The sequence below is a fragment of the Bombina bombina genome, chromosome 1, assembly GCF_027579735.1.
Source record: "Bombina bombina isolate aBomBom1 chromosome 1, aBomBom1.pri, whole genome shotgun sequence".
Lineage (NCBI taxonomy): Eukaryota > Metazoa > Chordata > Amphibia > Anura > Bombinatoridae > Bombina > Bombina bombina.
The window spans coordinates 1,552,576,409-1,552,592,903 of record NC_069499.1 but is presented as its reverse complement, the minus strand read 5'-3'; the positions used below and the strand labels follow the sequence as shown (position 1 = coordinate 1,552,592,903).

Sequence of the window (16,495 nt, the reverse complement as noted above, 5' to 3'; positions counted from 1 at the left end):
CCAAACTGAGGGCACCAGGCCTGAACCACAACACAAAAAAAATCCTGCTTCATTGAAGCTCAGGAAAATTTGAAAGAAAAAACCCCAGTGACACTGACTAGCAGCTAGTCCAGAGCCAAACAAGAGACAGCGAACAGACTAGACTGAGCCAACAGGCCTCCAAAAGACTCAGTTGCCCAACAAACGGTCCCCCACAGATGAATGTGAAACCAGCCTAAAGCCCCGAAGGGACAAGACAAAGGAGAACCGAGTATAAACAAAAGGGTCCCTTAATACGAAAAGAACACCTCCAGGTATTTAAAGGCCCAGCTCACAGAGACCTAAACGGTCCCAAACAGAGAAGAGGCCACACCATTACAAAGTGAAAACCGGGACAATACCGGACATGGAGACAGAAACATCTCCCCAACATCCTGCAACCGAAAAGCAAAACCCTCCCTGCATCCGGCCATAGAATACTCAAGTATTCAACCATGAAGGCGTGTAACAGACTCAGGCAAAACCACAGGCTTAAAAACACAGACTCCATAATAGGACGCCACCAAAGGGGCTTGCAAGGAAGAAGAAGGAGCAGCAATCCACAATAAACAGACCGCACAAAAACAGTACCTCAACAGAGAGCACTTTCCAGGCAACCTAAGCCGCCGGACCTACACTCAGACCCCTAACAAAGGGGAACACAAGCCTCCATCAAGGTCGGCCAAGAAGGAGAGTATACCCTCAGAACCCCGAAGGAAGAGTAAACCTTCTCCTGGAAGGAACAAGGCGAAAGGAGAAACTATCTCCCAGCAGACAGAGCTATCAGGCTAGACTCAATAGGCTCTCACATACAAGGGAGACAGCGACCCCAAGACCGCTCGCACAGTCTGCCTGCAGACCCAAACCCGAAACTGAAATAGGAACGAGCGTAAAAGTGGAATAGCCATCTCTCCAGAGTACTAGTACAACCTGACTCTGACCACAGACAAGGCCATAGACTTAAGTATCTATCAAAACAAGGCCCCATATCTGATTACAGGCGGAGCCACCTCCAACCTCTACCTCCTGACCCGGAGAAATCCTAAAAAAGGACTTAATTTCCCTAGGAAGGAGAATATGCCCTATGAAAGGGAAGAAACCAGAAGAACGACAACTGCCCTCAAAGGCCGGAACTACAGGTTATTTGGGAAGAAAATCCCAAACACAAATGTCTTTTAAAGAACCCCCCTACTAATCAAGCGCCAACAAAGGCACAGCCAACCCATAAATCTGCAGAGCAGAGAACCCACTGGTACACTGGTAAATGACCAGGGGAATGTAACCCTAAGGTGTACTAGAAATTGGAAATCCAATGCCAGCAGCTGGGTATGAACCCACACCCTTGAGGTGCAAATCACCCATGTAACCCCTAGATAACATGGGTTACTCTGTAGTAAAGAGTAAGAAAATACTTGTAAAAACAGGCCAACCATGACCCGGTCAGGTAGATGGAGTAAGGACATAGCCCAAGTTCCACTACAATGGAACACCCCGACCAACCCCGAGATCCAGGATTCCAAAACTGGGTCAGGAAGAAGGAGCGAAGCCTCATAAAGCAGAAATCTCAGGGAGAAACAGGTCTGGGTGCGTAATAGTTCCGGAACCTTACCCTGGAACTAACCATCCCAACTGGCCAAAAAGCCAGACAAGGGAAATGGACACATATCCAGAGAATCCAAACATCAAGGGGAACTCAAAAGTCCTGACCAAAGGAAGGAACCACTCCTAGCCAAAGCCCAACGCTCCAAGGAGCAGGGCTAAAGTTGTAAGAAAGGACTTCTCCAAGCCTCAGGACAACAGAAGATATACTTTGAGGTCCCTTACTAGCAGGATTAGTCTCCCCATCACCTCCACACAGGCAGAGGACACTGGGAAGAGAAAGGCGCTAAACCTTCCCAGCTCCCAGTAACCCCAAGTTAAACAAAGTCCCCACAGGGATCAACCAAGACGCCAATTCTAAAGGGGAGATCCAACTCACCCGGAGACATCTAAGGAGACCCAAAGGCCTCATAACTCAATTAGACCCTCACGTCCAAGAGCAAAAGCTGTATCTAGATACACTAGAGACCACTTACATAGACCTACAAGGTGCCAAGAGCTGCAATAGGCTTCAAATGCAAAACCTTCCACATGTTGGATAGTTATCCATACAACTGTAGGATGAAGTCCCAACAGGACCATTCATGGACCTAAAACTGAAGGCCACACTACTCAAACAGTGGTGACGGGCCCAAGCCCACCAACCCTCTCCCCACATGGAGGAGGAACTCTAGATTCTGATAAAATCAGAAGACAGATAGAGTGACGCAGCGGAACATTCCTCCGCTCTTATGACTGGAGGCTATAAGGACTGAGACAATCCTTCCCGCCTCACGAACCTACCAGTTCTTCTCGAATGCTTAGTGGAACATGAAAAACAATGATAACCTGAGCACTTAGCGATGTCACCGAACCAGATCAGCGCCACGTGTCTGAACAGCCGCAAGACTGAACTGACCCGACAGGACCAGCCTGTACCAGGGATCCTAACCGTCAAGCTGCATAAACTTTCCCTCATATGGGAAAATGAAACAGACATTTTTTAAACATAGGACTAACATGTCCAATCAACTTCCACAGAAGTAACAAAGAGCATCAATCCCAGATGGTTCCCGAAGGAAACAAAAAACAAATAAAAGACATCGGATACAAAATAAAATATAAGGTAACACGAAGTTTAACGCCCAAAAAAGACACAGGCCTACCCGTAGGACCAGCCAAACGGAGCCCCATCTTACAAAAACTGGGAAAGAACTCAATATAAGGACAATAGGAGATTACCTCATCCCCCATATGTCTAACGAGTTGTACCATTCTGACCATCAGACTGAAAATTCCCATATCTGTAAACTACAGGGTCATTCAATGCCTCAAACAGATGTCTGAGAAATACGCGAAGGCGCGCAATCCGGTACCGAAAGGCACAACACTCCAGAAACAGAACCCTCAGGATACTGCAGAGGCCCAGCCTAAGATGGCATACCCGGGACAATAGGGCACGAGCACATTCTCAAAGCAACGTCTGGACTATGTAGATGAGCAAGAGCCAACATTATCTGAAGGCGAAAACGTGCTTCAAGTGTGGGGGAACCACACCACCCCGCGTGGAGGAACTATAAATTCGGTTACCCGCATGTGTAGGAGGAAGAATCGGTAGGGAACTCGCTCCCTGGGAGACAGGACCCCAAGAGGCGGATGGCTCAGCAGATCCCTGGTTCCCCGAGCCGGGTGCTCTCATATGGCATATGGAACAAGAATGGCTGACATCACCAGACACAGAATCTGAATCAGATATTATAATTGTGTCGGAATCAGAGTCATCCGTAACAGAATCTGAAATAATTACAGTCTCAGCATAAGTATCCCCCATAACTGTAATGAGGATATAGTAATATGGACTATTCAGAAAAAACAAAAACGGCACCTGAAACCACCAATGGCTGGGGCCCTCACTACCTTCTATGACCAGACCCCAGAGGACTAGAATATTCTCAGACGCCACACGGTCGGGGATGCGGAAATGGGAACAGAGCATAACCACGCCCAGACACAGGGTGAACCGTATAGTCCAAAAAGCGCGCCCAGTCAAAAGGCTGCGTCACTTCCAAAGGCCTCAAAGTTCCGAACCACGAGCCCATAATCCTCACACATAAGCAGGTTGAATCACATAAGAAACATGATTATACCCCCCCTGTCCAATAACCCCCCTCAGGAGATATTAACCCTCGATTCCAAGATCTAACAGAGACTCACTTAGACCCTTATGTTATAAGTTAAACCCGTGAGGAGCTTTAGCCTCACAGGAAACATTACGTTACAGTACATTGAATAAAGTAAAATGAAATGATCTTACCAGAATCAACGCCGTGGAACAGGAACACGGCCTTTCAAGTGTGACGAATAGTAGCATCGCCTCCGCCATGGATTTGAGAGAAGAAAGCAGGCAGCGAAGCGAAGTTAGACAACGCTGATTGCTTGAGGGGCTGTTAATATGAGTCGGGAAGGTTTCGCAGAAAGAAACTTCCTGCATCATCCAAGCCCTCACTGAGAGACTGACAGGACTAATTAAAACTCCTGTCCCATACCGAAGAGTACTACCCTCCATAAGAGACAAAAACAAAAATAGAGACTACTCCGAATTTTCCGACACATGTCTGCCATCCTCCTGTGATGGAATGAAGCAGTGGACTCTCCTCATATTAAGATGGAAAAAAGCTTTTTCGGTGGCGATGCTGGCTAGAAAATATTGCCACAATCTCCACCAATTGAGATGTATATTGTAAAAATGTGTTGTCCTATGTAAAGTTGTATTGAAGCAGACTTCTCTATCTCTTCATGTGCTGTTTGGAGCCACTATCAAAACATTCAGAATTTGGATTCTGTCAGTTATTTCCACTTCATCTCCTGTCTGTAATCATTATGATACCCAACCCCTTACACGCTCCTCAGTCATTTCTCATTGCATGTAAACTTCAGAGGAGTGTGAGAGATACCAAGAGAGGAATGTACCCTAGCACGTCTGGCCACATCTTAGCTGAGACCCTTGAATTTACACTCTGTTTCCAAATATTCAATTACCGCGGCATACAACATTGTTTAACATTCCCTTTAAATCACTTTCAATAAAAGTAGAATTTATTTAGAACAGCCTTTATTTCCTTGAATCAAAAATGTTCATAAGTATTTTTTTTCTATCATTCCACATATATAATTTTTATATATAAAAAAACAAAATTCACATGTTCATTCCAATACAAGTCTTTTCTAAACTTGCTCAGCAAAAGCAAGTTCAATATTTAAAAAAAAAAAAAAAAACTGTAGAAATGCAGAAATTGGGTGTATGAGGTGAGGGGGGGATTATAACATGTAAAAAATTGACCATAATGATCAAGAACCAGAGAGAACAAAGACTAGATGGGAATGTAATGACATGATAAAAACAAACACATGAATACAATAATATTACAAGGATCTATTTACCCTTCATGTATGTTTTTTGATAATGGAATTAAAAAACCCTTAAGTGTCACAGTGCCTCTCAAAGTCATGACAAAAGGGCTATGGCCTACTTATTTACCCTATATCTTCCAGCTGAACTGCAGCAACACTAATTATTGAGCTGGCAGCAAAGGAAATATAATTGATTTAATTTAATAGACATGCCATATATTAAGGATGTGCTCATTCAAACAGAGACTCATTTTGTGAAACAGCTGAATGAGGAACGTATTGATTTTTTATTTTATTAACTTATCAGTTGCTAAAGAGAGAGACAATGGCTCTTCATCACTTTAAATAATTAAAGGCCAGTTAAATTTGTCTTTGGGACATAGTCCAAAAAAAACCCCCCTATAACATAATTTATGCTTACCTGATAACTTATTTTCTTTCTTGGCAGTGAGAGTCCAGGAATCTATTCATTTACCTATGGGAAATACTTTGCCTGGCCACTAGGAGGAGGCAAAGACACCCCCAACAAGGCTTTAGATATCCCTCCCACATATTTGTAGTGACTGCCGTCACTACAAATATGACAGGCTCCTGGTCTCACTGCCAAGAAAGAAAATAATTGATCAGGTAAGCATAAATTATGTTTTCTTTCTAATGGCAGTGAGAGTTCACTAATCTATTCCTTTGGGAAAGCAATAACAAAGCTGTGGAGGACACAAAATTAATAGGGACGGAAAGTTAGAAAAGCAGTCCTAAGAACTAGGCACCACCGCTTGAAGAACCTTTCTCCCAAAGGGCGAATTTTGTGAAAGTATGTAATTAGGTCCAAAGAGCAGTCTTACAAATCTGTTCTAGTAACGCCTCATTCTTAAAGGCCCAGGAGGATGAAACAGCACAAGTGGAATGAGCAGTAATTGAGAAGGAAGAAGAACAACGAAACTCCTTAGTAGCATGAACATAGAATTTCAAGGCTCTAACCACATCCAGATTAGGCAACAACCAATCCTTAGAAGGATTAGGACAAAGAGAAGGAACAATTATATCCTGATTATTATTATGTGTGGATAACACCTAAGGTAGGAAACCCATTTTAGTGCGTAATACAGGTTTATCAGCATGAAAAATCAAGTAAGGCGGATCACATGCAAAGCAAAATGGCTAACAAAAACAAAATCTTCCAAAATAAAAGCTTAATATCAATACAATGGATAGGATCAAACAGAGCATGTTGAAGAACCCTTTAAACAAGATTACGACTGCAAGGAGGGGCAACAGGTTTAAAAAACAGTCTAAATGTTGAGAAAAAATTTGAACTAAAGACTGAACATCCAGCAACCTAGTTAACCTTTTATGTAACAAAAAAGAAAGAGCAGAGATCTATCCCTTAAGAGAACTAGCCGACAAACCCTTCTCCAGACCATCTTTAAGAAACTGAAGGATTTGCGGAATCTTAACCCTATGCCAGGAGAACCTCCTAACTTCACACCAGGACAGATAAGTTCTCCGCACCTTGTGATATATACGTCTGGTAACCGGCTTCCTAGCCTCCACCACAGTATCCCCGAGTTTTTCTGCTTAGAAAGTCTGCCTCACAATTTTACACCCCTGAAATGTGAATAGCTGACAGATGACAATGGTAAGTTTGCGCCCACTGCAGAATGCGTGAGCCTTCCTTCATTGCCAGAGCTGCGGGTTCTGCCCTGATGATTGATGTAAGCTACTGTCATGATGTTGTTCGACTGAAAGCGAATAAAACGGACGGAACGTAACTGATGCCATGCCAGAAGAGCATTGAAAATTGCTCTCAGCTCGAAGATGTTGATAGGAAGATTTGCTTCCGTTGAGCTCCAGATGGCACTTGAACAAAAATATCGTCCAAGTAAGGGGCCACAGAAATTTTGTGAAAATTCTCGTAGGTGTAGCCAAGCCAAAAGGCAGGGCTACAAACTGATAATGCTTGTCCATGAAGGCAAACTGCAGAAACTGATGATGTTCCTTGTGAATAGGAACATGAAGATATGCATCCTTTAAATCTATGGTGGTCATAAATTGGCCTTACCGGACAAGAGGAAGAATAGATCTGATAGTTTCTATCTTGAAGGAACCTTCAGAAACTTGTTTAGACATATGAAATCCATAATGAGATGGTGCGACAACCCCCATGGATATTAAATCCTCTACATTAAAAAACAGCGAAAACCCCTGGAAACAATTACTAGAACCCAATGGTCTTGGACAGACTGCGCCCAAACTTCCCGAAAAAGAAACAGTCTGCCCCCCCCACCTGACTCCAGGTCGGGGGCTGTCCTTTCATGCCTCTTTCTTATCAGGGTTAGGCTTATCAGATTGTTTGTTCTTACCCATACTGGGTAAGGCTTCCAGGTAATCCTAGAGGTATCGGATTTGCTAGAGGTTGAGCACTTCTGGGCTTGTTCTGATGAAAGGAACGAAAAGTGCCCCCAACACAACCCTTAGATTAAGACTTTTTATCCTAAGGTTAAAACTACCCCTTACCTACAGTGGCAGTAGAAATAATAGAATCCAAACCTGGACTAAATAAGGACTTACCCTTAAAGGCCAGAGATAACCACCTCGATTTGGACACCATATCTGCAAACCAGGATGTAAGCCAGAGCTCTCTACGCACCAGCACTGCAAATCCAGAAGTTTTGGCATTCAAACCGATAATTTGAATAATAGATTCATAAATAAAATAATTTGCAGTCTTCAGAGACTTAATGTGCTACTGAATATCCTCAAGAGGAGATTCCACAGAGATTAACTCAGATAAAGAGTCACACAAAAAGGTGGCAGCACCAGAGATTGCTGCTACTCCTATCCCCAGAAACATGTTTAAGCTTTCTCTTTCTATTGCCCACAATAGGCATAGCGCTGAGGGCAGCATAAACTGATTGCAATTGAGCAGAAAAACCACAGGGAAAAAACACATGCACCAGAAGTAACCTGAGGAGAGTTGTAGAATGGGCACTTTAGAACAGTCAGCAACCTGAGAAGCGTCTGAACCTGCGAAGGTAGGGATAACAGGTGAAAGGGATATATTTTGAGTGGGACAATATGAAAGGCAGCAGCCCCTGTATAGTTCTAATCCCTGTGTAAGGCTAATATCTGGGTATAACCCCACTGGGAGAGGGACCCTTTGTAATATTGCATAGGCACCTAAATATCCTGGATAGTCCCAAGCCAGGAAATTCTTAAAGTCCTGACATCTGCTAGGTTAACGAGGGAAAATGGCTACAGAAAGCTGGTAAAGAGGCATGAGAAGCTTCTCAGCAACTACCAGAAGCCTACAGACCATTACTCTACTAAGAGATTTACACAGTCTCACTTCCCCTGCCCTCTCTTGAAGGAAAACAATCCATATAAGAGCTGAAATCATCTTTAAACATAGCACCTCTTCTCTGCCTACCTTCATGAAATGAGGCAAATAACTACTGGCAGGGTAGAGGAAGTGGGAGGGATATGTAAAGCCTTTTTGGGGGTCTCTTTGTCTCCTCCTGGTGGCCAGGTGAAGTATTTCCCATAGGTAAATGAATAGATTTGTGGACTCTCACTGTCATTAGAAAGAAACAAACAAAAAAAAACAAACCTATAGTTTTGCTTGATTTACAAATCTGCCAAAAAACAAAACCACGAGTATACTGCTTGTTTCGTTTGATCTTAATAAAAAGATACACTTAATTACCTTATATTAATTCTAGGAGGACGTCAGAATTTCTTATTAAAAGATACATATGAGTCAACAATGCTTTTCTGGTAATATTTTTTTCTAAGAAATAGAATAGGGGCGCTCCCCTTACAATGTCAAAAGGCAGCAATCTGTCACTTTAATGCTGCATGTTCAGTAAATCTTGAATTGCCTTAAATCTGTACACGCCAGTATATAATTAAAGATGGCTGATTCTTTGAGATAATCTCTTCCTGACAGAGTCCTTCTTCAGGCTGGTGAGTCGCATATTTATGTATTCGTCATACAAGTGACTGTCTTTTTTTTTTTTTTTTTTACTGTAAGCCTCTGTGGGGATGATAGGCCATGATAATCCTCATATCATAAAAGATCGAAAATGAATCGTCATGGCCCTCTGCAGATTTGTTTTGCAGGAAGTATTAATATTTGTGATTTACACAAAATGAAGACAGAAAACTGGTCCCTCTTAAAAGACTGAAAGAGAAATCTCAAACTTTTACTTCAGTAGCGTGCGCAATAATAATTCCATGGGCACAACAGAGTCGCTTCAACACAGAATTCAGAGTCTTCAATACAAGTTCCAAAGGAATGAAAAAGATTCTTGTTTAAAAGTGCTCAGCTTCACTAAGGTTCAAATTGTATGAATATATATATATATTTATATAAGTGTATAAAAATCCAAAATGAGTTCAGAGTCGCCTGGGTACAGGCAGGCAAGGGTCACGGTTGCAGGACAGGTGGTATGCTGGGCTGGCATGCCGGACACTCTCCCTCCTCAGTCGCACATACTTCACAAAGCATGGCATGTTGGCATGGTAACATTGCTCGGTTCTGGTCCTGACACTTAGGGCATTTCACTGACTGGAGCTGATACACAACCTGCAAAAGAGAAAGATGGTGTGGGCACAGTAAGATTATGTTATAGGGTGTTGGAGAGATAAAGAGAAATGTATTAAAAGAAAACATGAATATTAGTCCCTTGAAGTCACTAAGGAAAGTTTCCATTACTGCTGTAAAATGTGTAAACATAAAACATCTCAATAGACTTTAATGGAGATACTTGTCCTTACCAACACATAGTTGCCACAAAGATGATAATGTCCACAGCACTCCAAATAGTAAATTCTTTTATTTCAGGACACAATAAAACAGCAACGTTTCGGGATTAATTTCCCTTAATCATGCATGATTAAGGGAAATTAATCCCGAAACGTTGCTGTTTTATTGTGTCCTGAAATAAAAGAATTTACTATTTGGAGTGCTGTGGACATTATCATCTTTGTGACTCCTGATAGGTGAATAGGCAGTTCACCGGTCTACACGAGCACCCATTTCACAGAAGGTGCTGTTCCATTCTACTTTTTTCCTGCAACACATAGTTGCCAAGTGCCCTGTTTTTCCTAGGACAGTCCTGTTTTTTGGCTTCCTGCCCCTATGCCGAGTTCAGCCTGAATTTAGTTTAATAATATTGTGTGCGGTACAGTACTCCCACCACAGAGGTGGCTGTGGCTTTCAATTTTGCTCTATTATTAATCATTGCTTACTATAAATACATTTTTGCTGAAACCTTATCTGTGATCTTCTGTTATGTTGAAGAGTGTAGCCAGGTGTCAGGTAAGGGGAAGCCATGTGATATATAATACCAGGGAGGGTAGGAGACAAAGGGTGATGAAGCAAGGAATCTCAATAGTTTTGCACAGTTTGGAACGTGTAATTTGTCCCATTTATATACTGAGGCTTTGCTTAGCGGGGGTTTAAGATATCAGGCTCTTCATGTGCTGGGACTGGAATTCAAAGAACATACAAAAAATAATAATTCAGATTTACTGGGGCATTTTTGGATCTATTAAAGGGACATAATACATCAAAACAAATATGGGCTAATTAAATAAAGCTTTCGATATATACAACATTTGTAATTAACATACATTAAATATTTAGCATATAAAGCTGCTAAAAATGAGTTAGAAACTTGCAGTGCTTTTACTGCATAAGTATATATATATGTAATATACACTAGTTAGAGAGATAAGGAAATTTATTCTTACCTGATAAATTTGTTTGTTTTACGATACGATGAGTCCAAGGATTTCATCCTTACTTGTGGGATATCGCCTCCTGGTCAGCAGGAGGAGGCAAAGAGCACCACAGCAGAACTGTATATATAGCTCCTCCCTTCCCTCCCACTCCAGTCTTTCCACCGAAGTTAAAAAGAGAAAGGAAAAGCCAAGGTGCAGAGGTGACTGAAGTTTAACAAACTTAAAGACCTGTCTCAGAAAAAACAGGGTGGGCCGTGGACTCATCGTATCGCAAAAGACACACATTTATCAGGTAAGAATAAATTTCCTTTTCTTTTACAAGATACGATGAGTCCACGGATTTCATCCTTACTTGTGGGATACAATACCAAAGCTATGGTACACGGATGAAACGGGAGGGACAAGACAGGGCACCTAAACAGAAGGCACCACTGCTTGAAGAACTTTTCTCCCAAAAACAGCCTCAGACGAGGCAAAAGTATCGAATTTGTAAAATTTGGAAAAAGCGTGAAGAGACAACCAAGTTACAGCTTTGCAAATCTGTTCAACAGAAGCATTATTTTTGAATGCCCATGAGGAAGCCACAGCCCTAGTGGAATAAGCTGTAATTCGTTCAGGAGGCTGCTGTCCAGCAGTCACATATGCAAAATGTATGAAACTCTTCAGCCAAAATGAGAGAGAGGTAGCCGTAGCTTTCTGACCCCTACGCTTCCCAGAAAACACAAGAAACAGGGAAGAGGATTGACAAAAATCCTTAGTTGCCTGTAAGTAAAAGTTCAAAGCACAGACCACGTCCAAATTATGTAACAGCCGCTCCTTCTTAGAAGAAGGATTAGGACCACAAGGAAAGAACAACAATTTCCTGATTAATATTTTTATTTGAAACAACCTTAGGAAGAAAGCCAGGTTTGGTACGTAACACCACCTTATCTGAATGAAAAATAAGATAAGGAGAATCACATTGTAAAGCCGAATGCTCAGATACTCTGCGAGCAGAAGAAATATCAACCAAAAATAAAACTTTCCAAGATATTAACTTAATATCTATGGAATGCATAGGTTCAAACGGAACCCCTTGAAGAACTTTTAGAACTAAATTCAAACTCCAAGGAGGAGCAATTGGTCTAAACACAGGCCTGATTCTAGTCAGAGCCTGACAAAAAGATTGAACATCTGGAACATCTGCCAGACGCTTGTGTAACAAAATAGACAAAGCAAAAATCTGTCCCTTTAAGGAACTTGCTGACAACCCTTTCTCCAATCCATCTTGGAGAAAAGACAAAATCCTGGGAATCCTAAACCTACTCCATGAGTAGCCCTTGGATTCGCACCAATAAAGATATTTAAGCCATATCTTATGGTAAATCTTTCTAGGAACAGGTTTATGTGCCTGAATCAAGGTATGTATGACCGAATCAGAAAACCCGCACTTAGATAAAATCAAGCGTTCAATCTCCAAGCAGTTAGCTGCAGAGAAACTAGATTCGGATGATGAAAGGGTCCCTGAATGAGAAGGTCTTTCCGCAATGGAAGTCTCCATGGTGGCTGAGATGACATGTCCACCAGATCGGCATACCAAGTCCTGCGAGGCCACGCAAGACCGATGAGGATCACCGATGCCCTCTCCTGTTTGATTCGAGCAATCACCTGGGGAAGGAGAGCAAATGGAGGAAACGCATAAGTTAGGCTGAAAGACCAAGGTGCTGCCAAGGCATCTATCAGCTCGGCCTGGGGATCCCTGGACCTGGACCCGTATCTCTGAAGCTTGGCATTCTGACGAGATGCCATAAGATCCAACTCCGGCCTGCCCCATCTGAGAATCAGGATGGCAAATACCTCCAGGTGGAGTTCCAATTCTCCCGGATGAAATGTCGGACTGCTCAGAAAATCCACTTCCCAGTTTTCCACACCCGGGATGTGGATTGCCGACAGATAACAAGAGTGGGACTCCGCCCACTGTATAATCTTGGCTACTTCTGTCATCGCTAAGGAACTCCTTGTTCCTCCCTGATGATTGATGTAAGCTACAGTCGTAATGTTGTCCGACTGGAACCAGATGAATTTGTCTATAGCCAATTAAGGCCAAGCCTGAAGTGCATTGAATATTGCTCTCAACTCTAGGATATTGATGGGAAGTAGAGACTCCACTTGAGTCCATACACCCTGAGCCCTCAGAGAGTTCCAGACTGCTCCCCATCCTACCAGGCTGGCATCCGTGGTCACTATCACCCATGAGGGTCTGCGGAAACATGTCCCCTGGGATAGATGATCCAGCGACAACCACCATAGAAGACAGTCAGTGAAGTGTGGGGAATGCTTAGTTGGGTGTGTACGTGGTGTGCTGTTTCATATGCAAAAATCACAATAAATCACAATTGTACAGCCAGCTTGATAGAGCAAACAAAGTTCACAAACTTGCTATGTCAGCGGGTCACCCCAAACTCCCCCGACTATAGCCAAATCCAAATGAATATGTTGTGTGTATATGAAAATGAAACTCTCCAATGTAGACAAGTAATATCACTTTTGATTATATTACAAAGAAACTCACCACAGTCCTGTTTAGGTTGATCTTTCTCTTGTATCCAAGTGGTGTTGTTGATATTCTTGTGGTGCTGGTGAGTTTCCAAGCTGGATATAGTTAAACCTCCGCAATAAGGAAATTGAATGGTGTTAAGACTCGCTGAGTGTGCTCACAATGGCCAAACAATTCAAGTCCCACAAACAAAAGACAGTTTGGAGCACCAAAAAGCGAGTGAAAAACAAAAAACTTTTTATTTTATTTATAACAATAGGGTTACATAACCCCAGGGTAAGAGTGTAAAAACAATATGTTGAAAAACAGAGAACAAATAACAAAGAACAAATAGGCTTGTTCTCTGTTTTTCAACATATTGTTTTTACACTCTTACCCTGGGGTTATGTAACCCTATTGTTATAAATAAAATAAAAAGTTTTTTGTTTTTCACTCGCTTTTTGGTGCTCCAAACTGTCTTTTGTTTGTGGGACATAGAAGACAGTCCCTTGTCTCCTGATCTAGATTTATTTGAGGAGACAAATTTGCATAATCTCCATTCCACTGTCTGAGCATGCTCAGTTGCAGAGGTCTGAGATGAAAACGAGCAAACGGAATGATGTTCATTGCCGCTACCATCAATCCAATTGTCTCCATGCACTGAGCCACTGATGGCCGAGGATTGGACTGAAGGGTTCGGCATGTATCAAGAATCTTTAACTTTCTGACCTCCGTCAAAAAGATTTTCATGGATAGAGAGTCGATTAAGGTTCCCAAGAAAGGAACCCTTGTCTGTGGAACCAGCAAACTCTATTCCAGATTCACTTTCCACCCGTGAGTCCTCAGAAAGGACAGAACAATGTCAGTATGAGACTTTGCCAGATAATAAGATGATGCCTGGATCAGAATATCGTCCAGATAAGGCGCCACTGCAATGCCCCGTGGTCTTAGAACCGCCAGCAGAGACCCCAGAACCTTCGTGAAAATTCTGGGAGCGGTGGCCAGCCCAAAAGGAAGATCCACAAACTGAAAATGTTTGTCCAGAAAGGCAAACCTCAGGAACTTGTGATGATCTCTGTGGATAGGAACATGAAGATATGCATCCTTTAGATCCACGGTAGTCATAAATTGACCCTCCTGGATCAATGGAAGAATGGCCCGAATAGTCTCCATCTTGAAGGATGGAACTCTGAGAAACTTGTTTAGACTTTTGAGGTCGGAACGTTTCCTCTTTTTTGGGAACTACAAAGAGATTTGAATAAAACCCCTGTACCTGTATTGGAAAAGGACATATCACCCCCATGGAGGAGAGGTCTCCTACACAACGTAAGAACGCCTCTCTTTTTATCTGGTCTGCAGATAATCGAGAAAGAAGAAACCTTCCTCTGGGGGAGGAGTTTCTGAACTCCAACTGATATCCCTGAGACACAATATCTGGTGTCCAGAGATCCTGAACATTTCTTATCCAAGCCTGGACGAAGAGAGAGAGTCTGCCCCCCCACGAGATCCGGTCCTTCATGCTGACTTGGAAACTGCAGTAGGCTTCTTGGATTGTTTACCCTTGTTCCAAGACTGGTTTGGTCGCCAAGTAGCCTTGGTTTGTGAACTGTTCCCTTCCTGTTAAGAGGAAGAGGAAGGGGGAACTCCCTTGAAATTTTGAAAGGAACGAAAATGACTCTGTCGACCTCTCTTTTTATCCTGAGGTACGAGATGACCCTTACCTCCTGTGATGTCAGAAATGATTTCCTTCAAGTCACGCCCGAACAGGGTCTTTCCCTTGTAAGGAATAGCCAAAAGCTTAGACTTGGATGACACATCCACAGACCAAGACTTTTAGCCATAAAGCTCTGCGTGCTAAGATGGCAAAGCCCGAACTCTTAGCTGCCAATTTAGTAATCTGCAGAGAAGCATCCGTAATAAACAGGTTAACTAACTTAAGAGCTTTAATCCTATCCTGTATCTCTTCCAAAGGAGTCTCAGTCTTAAGAGACTCTTCCAGAGCATCAAACCAATAAGCGGCCGCACTGGTAACTGTAACAATGCAAGCCGCTGGTTGTAATAGGAATCCCTGGTGAACGTAAAACTTCTTAAGAAGACCCTCCAACTTCTTATCCATAGGGTCCTTGAAGGCACAACTATCCTCGATGGGAATAGTAGTTCTTTTGGTCAGGGTAGAGATAGCTCCCTCCACCTTAGCGACTGTCTGCCAAGAATCCCTAATAGCTTTGGCTACAGGATACATCTTTTTAAATATGGGAGAGGGAGAGAAAGGAATGCCTGGGGTCTCCCACTCTTTTGCAATAATTTCTGAAGTTCTTTTCGGAACTGGAAAGACATCTGAGTAAGATGGAACTTCCAAGTATCTGTCCAATTTACTCAATTTTTCTGGAGGAATCACTATTGAGTCACAATCATCCAGGGTAACCAATACCTCCCTCAGCAATAAGCGGAGGTGTTCAAGCTTAAATCTGAAAGACACCACGTCAGAATCAGCCAGGGGCAAGGCACTTCCTGAGTCAGAAAGTTCACCTTCCGATAAGACTTCCGTACCCTCCAACTCAGAGCCCCTGGAGGGTACTTCGGCAATCGCCATACTGGTATCAGAGGCTGCATTAACCACATAATTGTCCCTTCGCGCATGCTTACCATGCGATATGGGAAGTGTAGATAACACCTCAGAAAGAGTAGAGGACATCACTGCCACTATGTCCTTTAATGTAAAAGGAGCAGAAACTGGTGAAATACAAGGTCCCGTCTGAGCGGGCATTAGGGACTGTGACGCTTGGGGAGAAAGTTGCGGCATTCACTGCATCTCATCCGTAGACTCTTGAGAAGCATCTGCCTTAGCCAAAGATTTATCAAAAAAAAATGTTCTCTATAGTGTAAAGCCCTCTCAATGCAGGAAGGGCAAAAAGGAACAGGAAGTTCCACAGTGGCATCCAAACACATTGAATATGCTACAGTCTGAATTTCATCAGAATCCATGATAACAGAAAAACAAGTCAAAATTGGTCTTGTCTCTTTAAATTTTTGGATTGTTTACCTTTATAATTTATGATCAATAATGCATAATGTAAAGAACGGTACAAGCAAATATTTGTGGTATATTGTATCTTGGCAACAAATTAGAGTGCTTAAAAACAAAACGTCTAACAATCTGGTTACGCCAGACGATCCTAACAAGAATCAGCAACTTGCCTCAACAGCTCTGCTGAGGCGCCTACCTGC

General features: G+C 42.6%; 1 protein-coding gene across 3 annotated transcripts in view; it reads right to left on the bottom strand.

Moving 5' to 3' along the window:
- Positions 1-4,691: 4,691 nt before the first annotated feature.
- Positions 4,692-16,495, bottom strand: part of UNK (unk zinc finger) — a 527,926-nt gene continuing 516,122 nt past the window's right edge. For all 3 annotated transcript variants that reach the window (XM_053709109.1, XM_053709121.1, XM_053709114.1), the window contains one exon: positions 4,692-9,592. In XM_053709109.1, the coding sequence (XP_053565084.1) occupies positions 9,434-9,592 (159 nt within the window). In that variant the 3' untranslated portion in view covers positions 4,692-9,433. The remainder of the gene's footprint in view (positions 9,593-16,495) is intronic.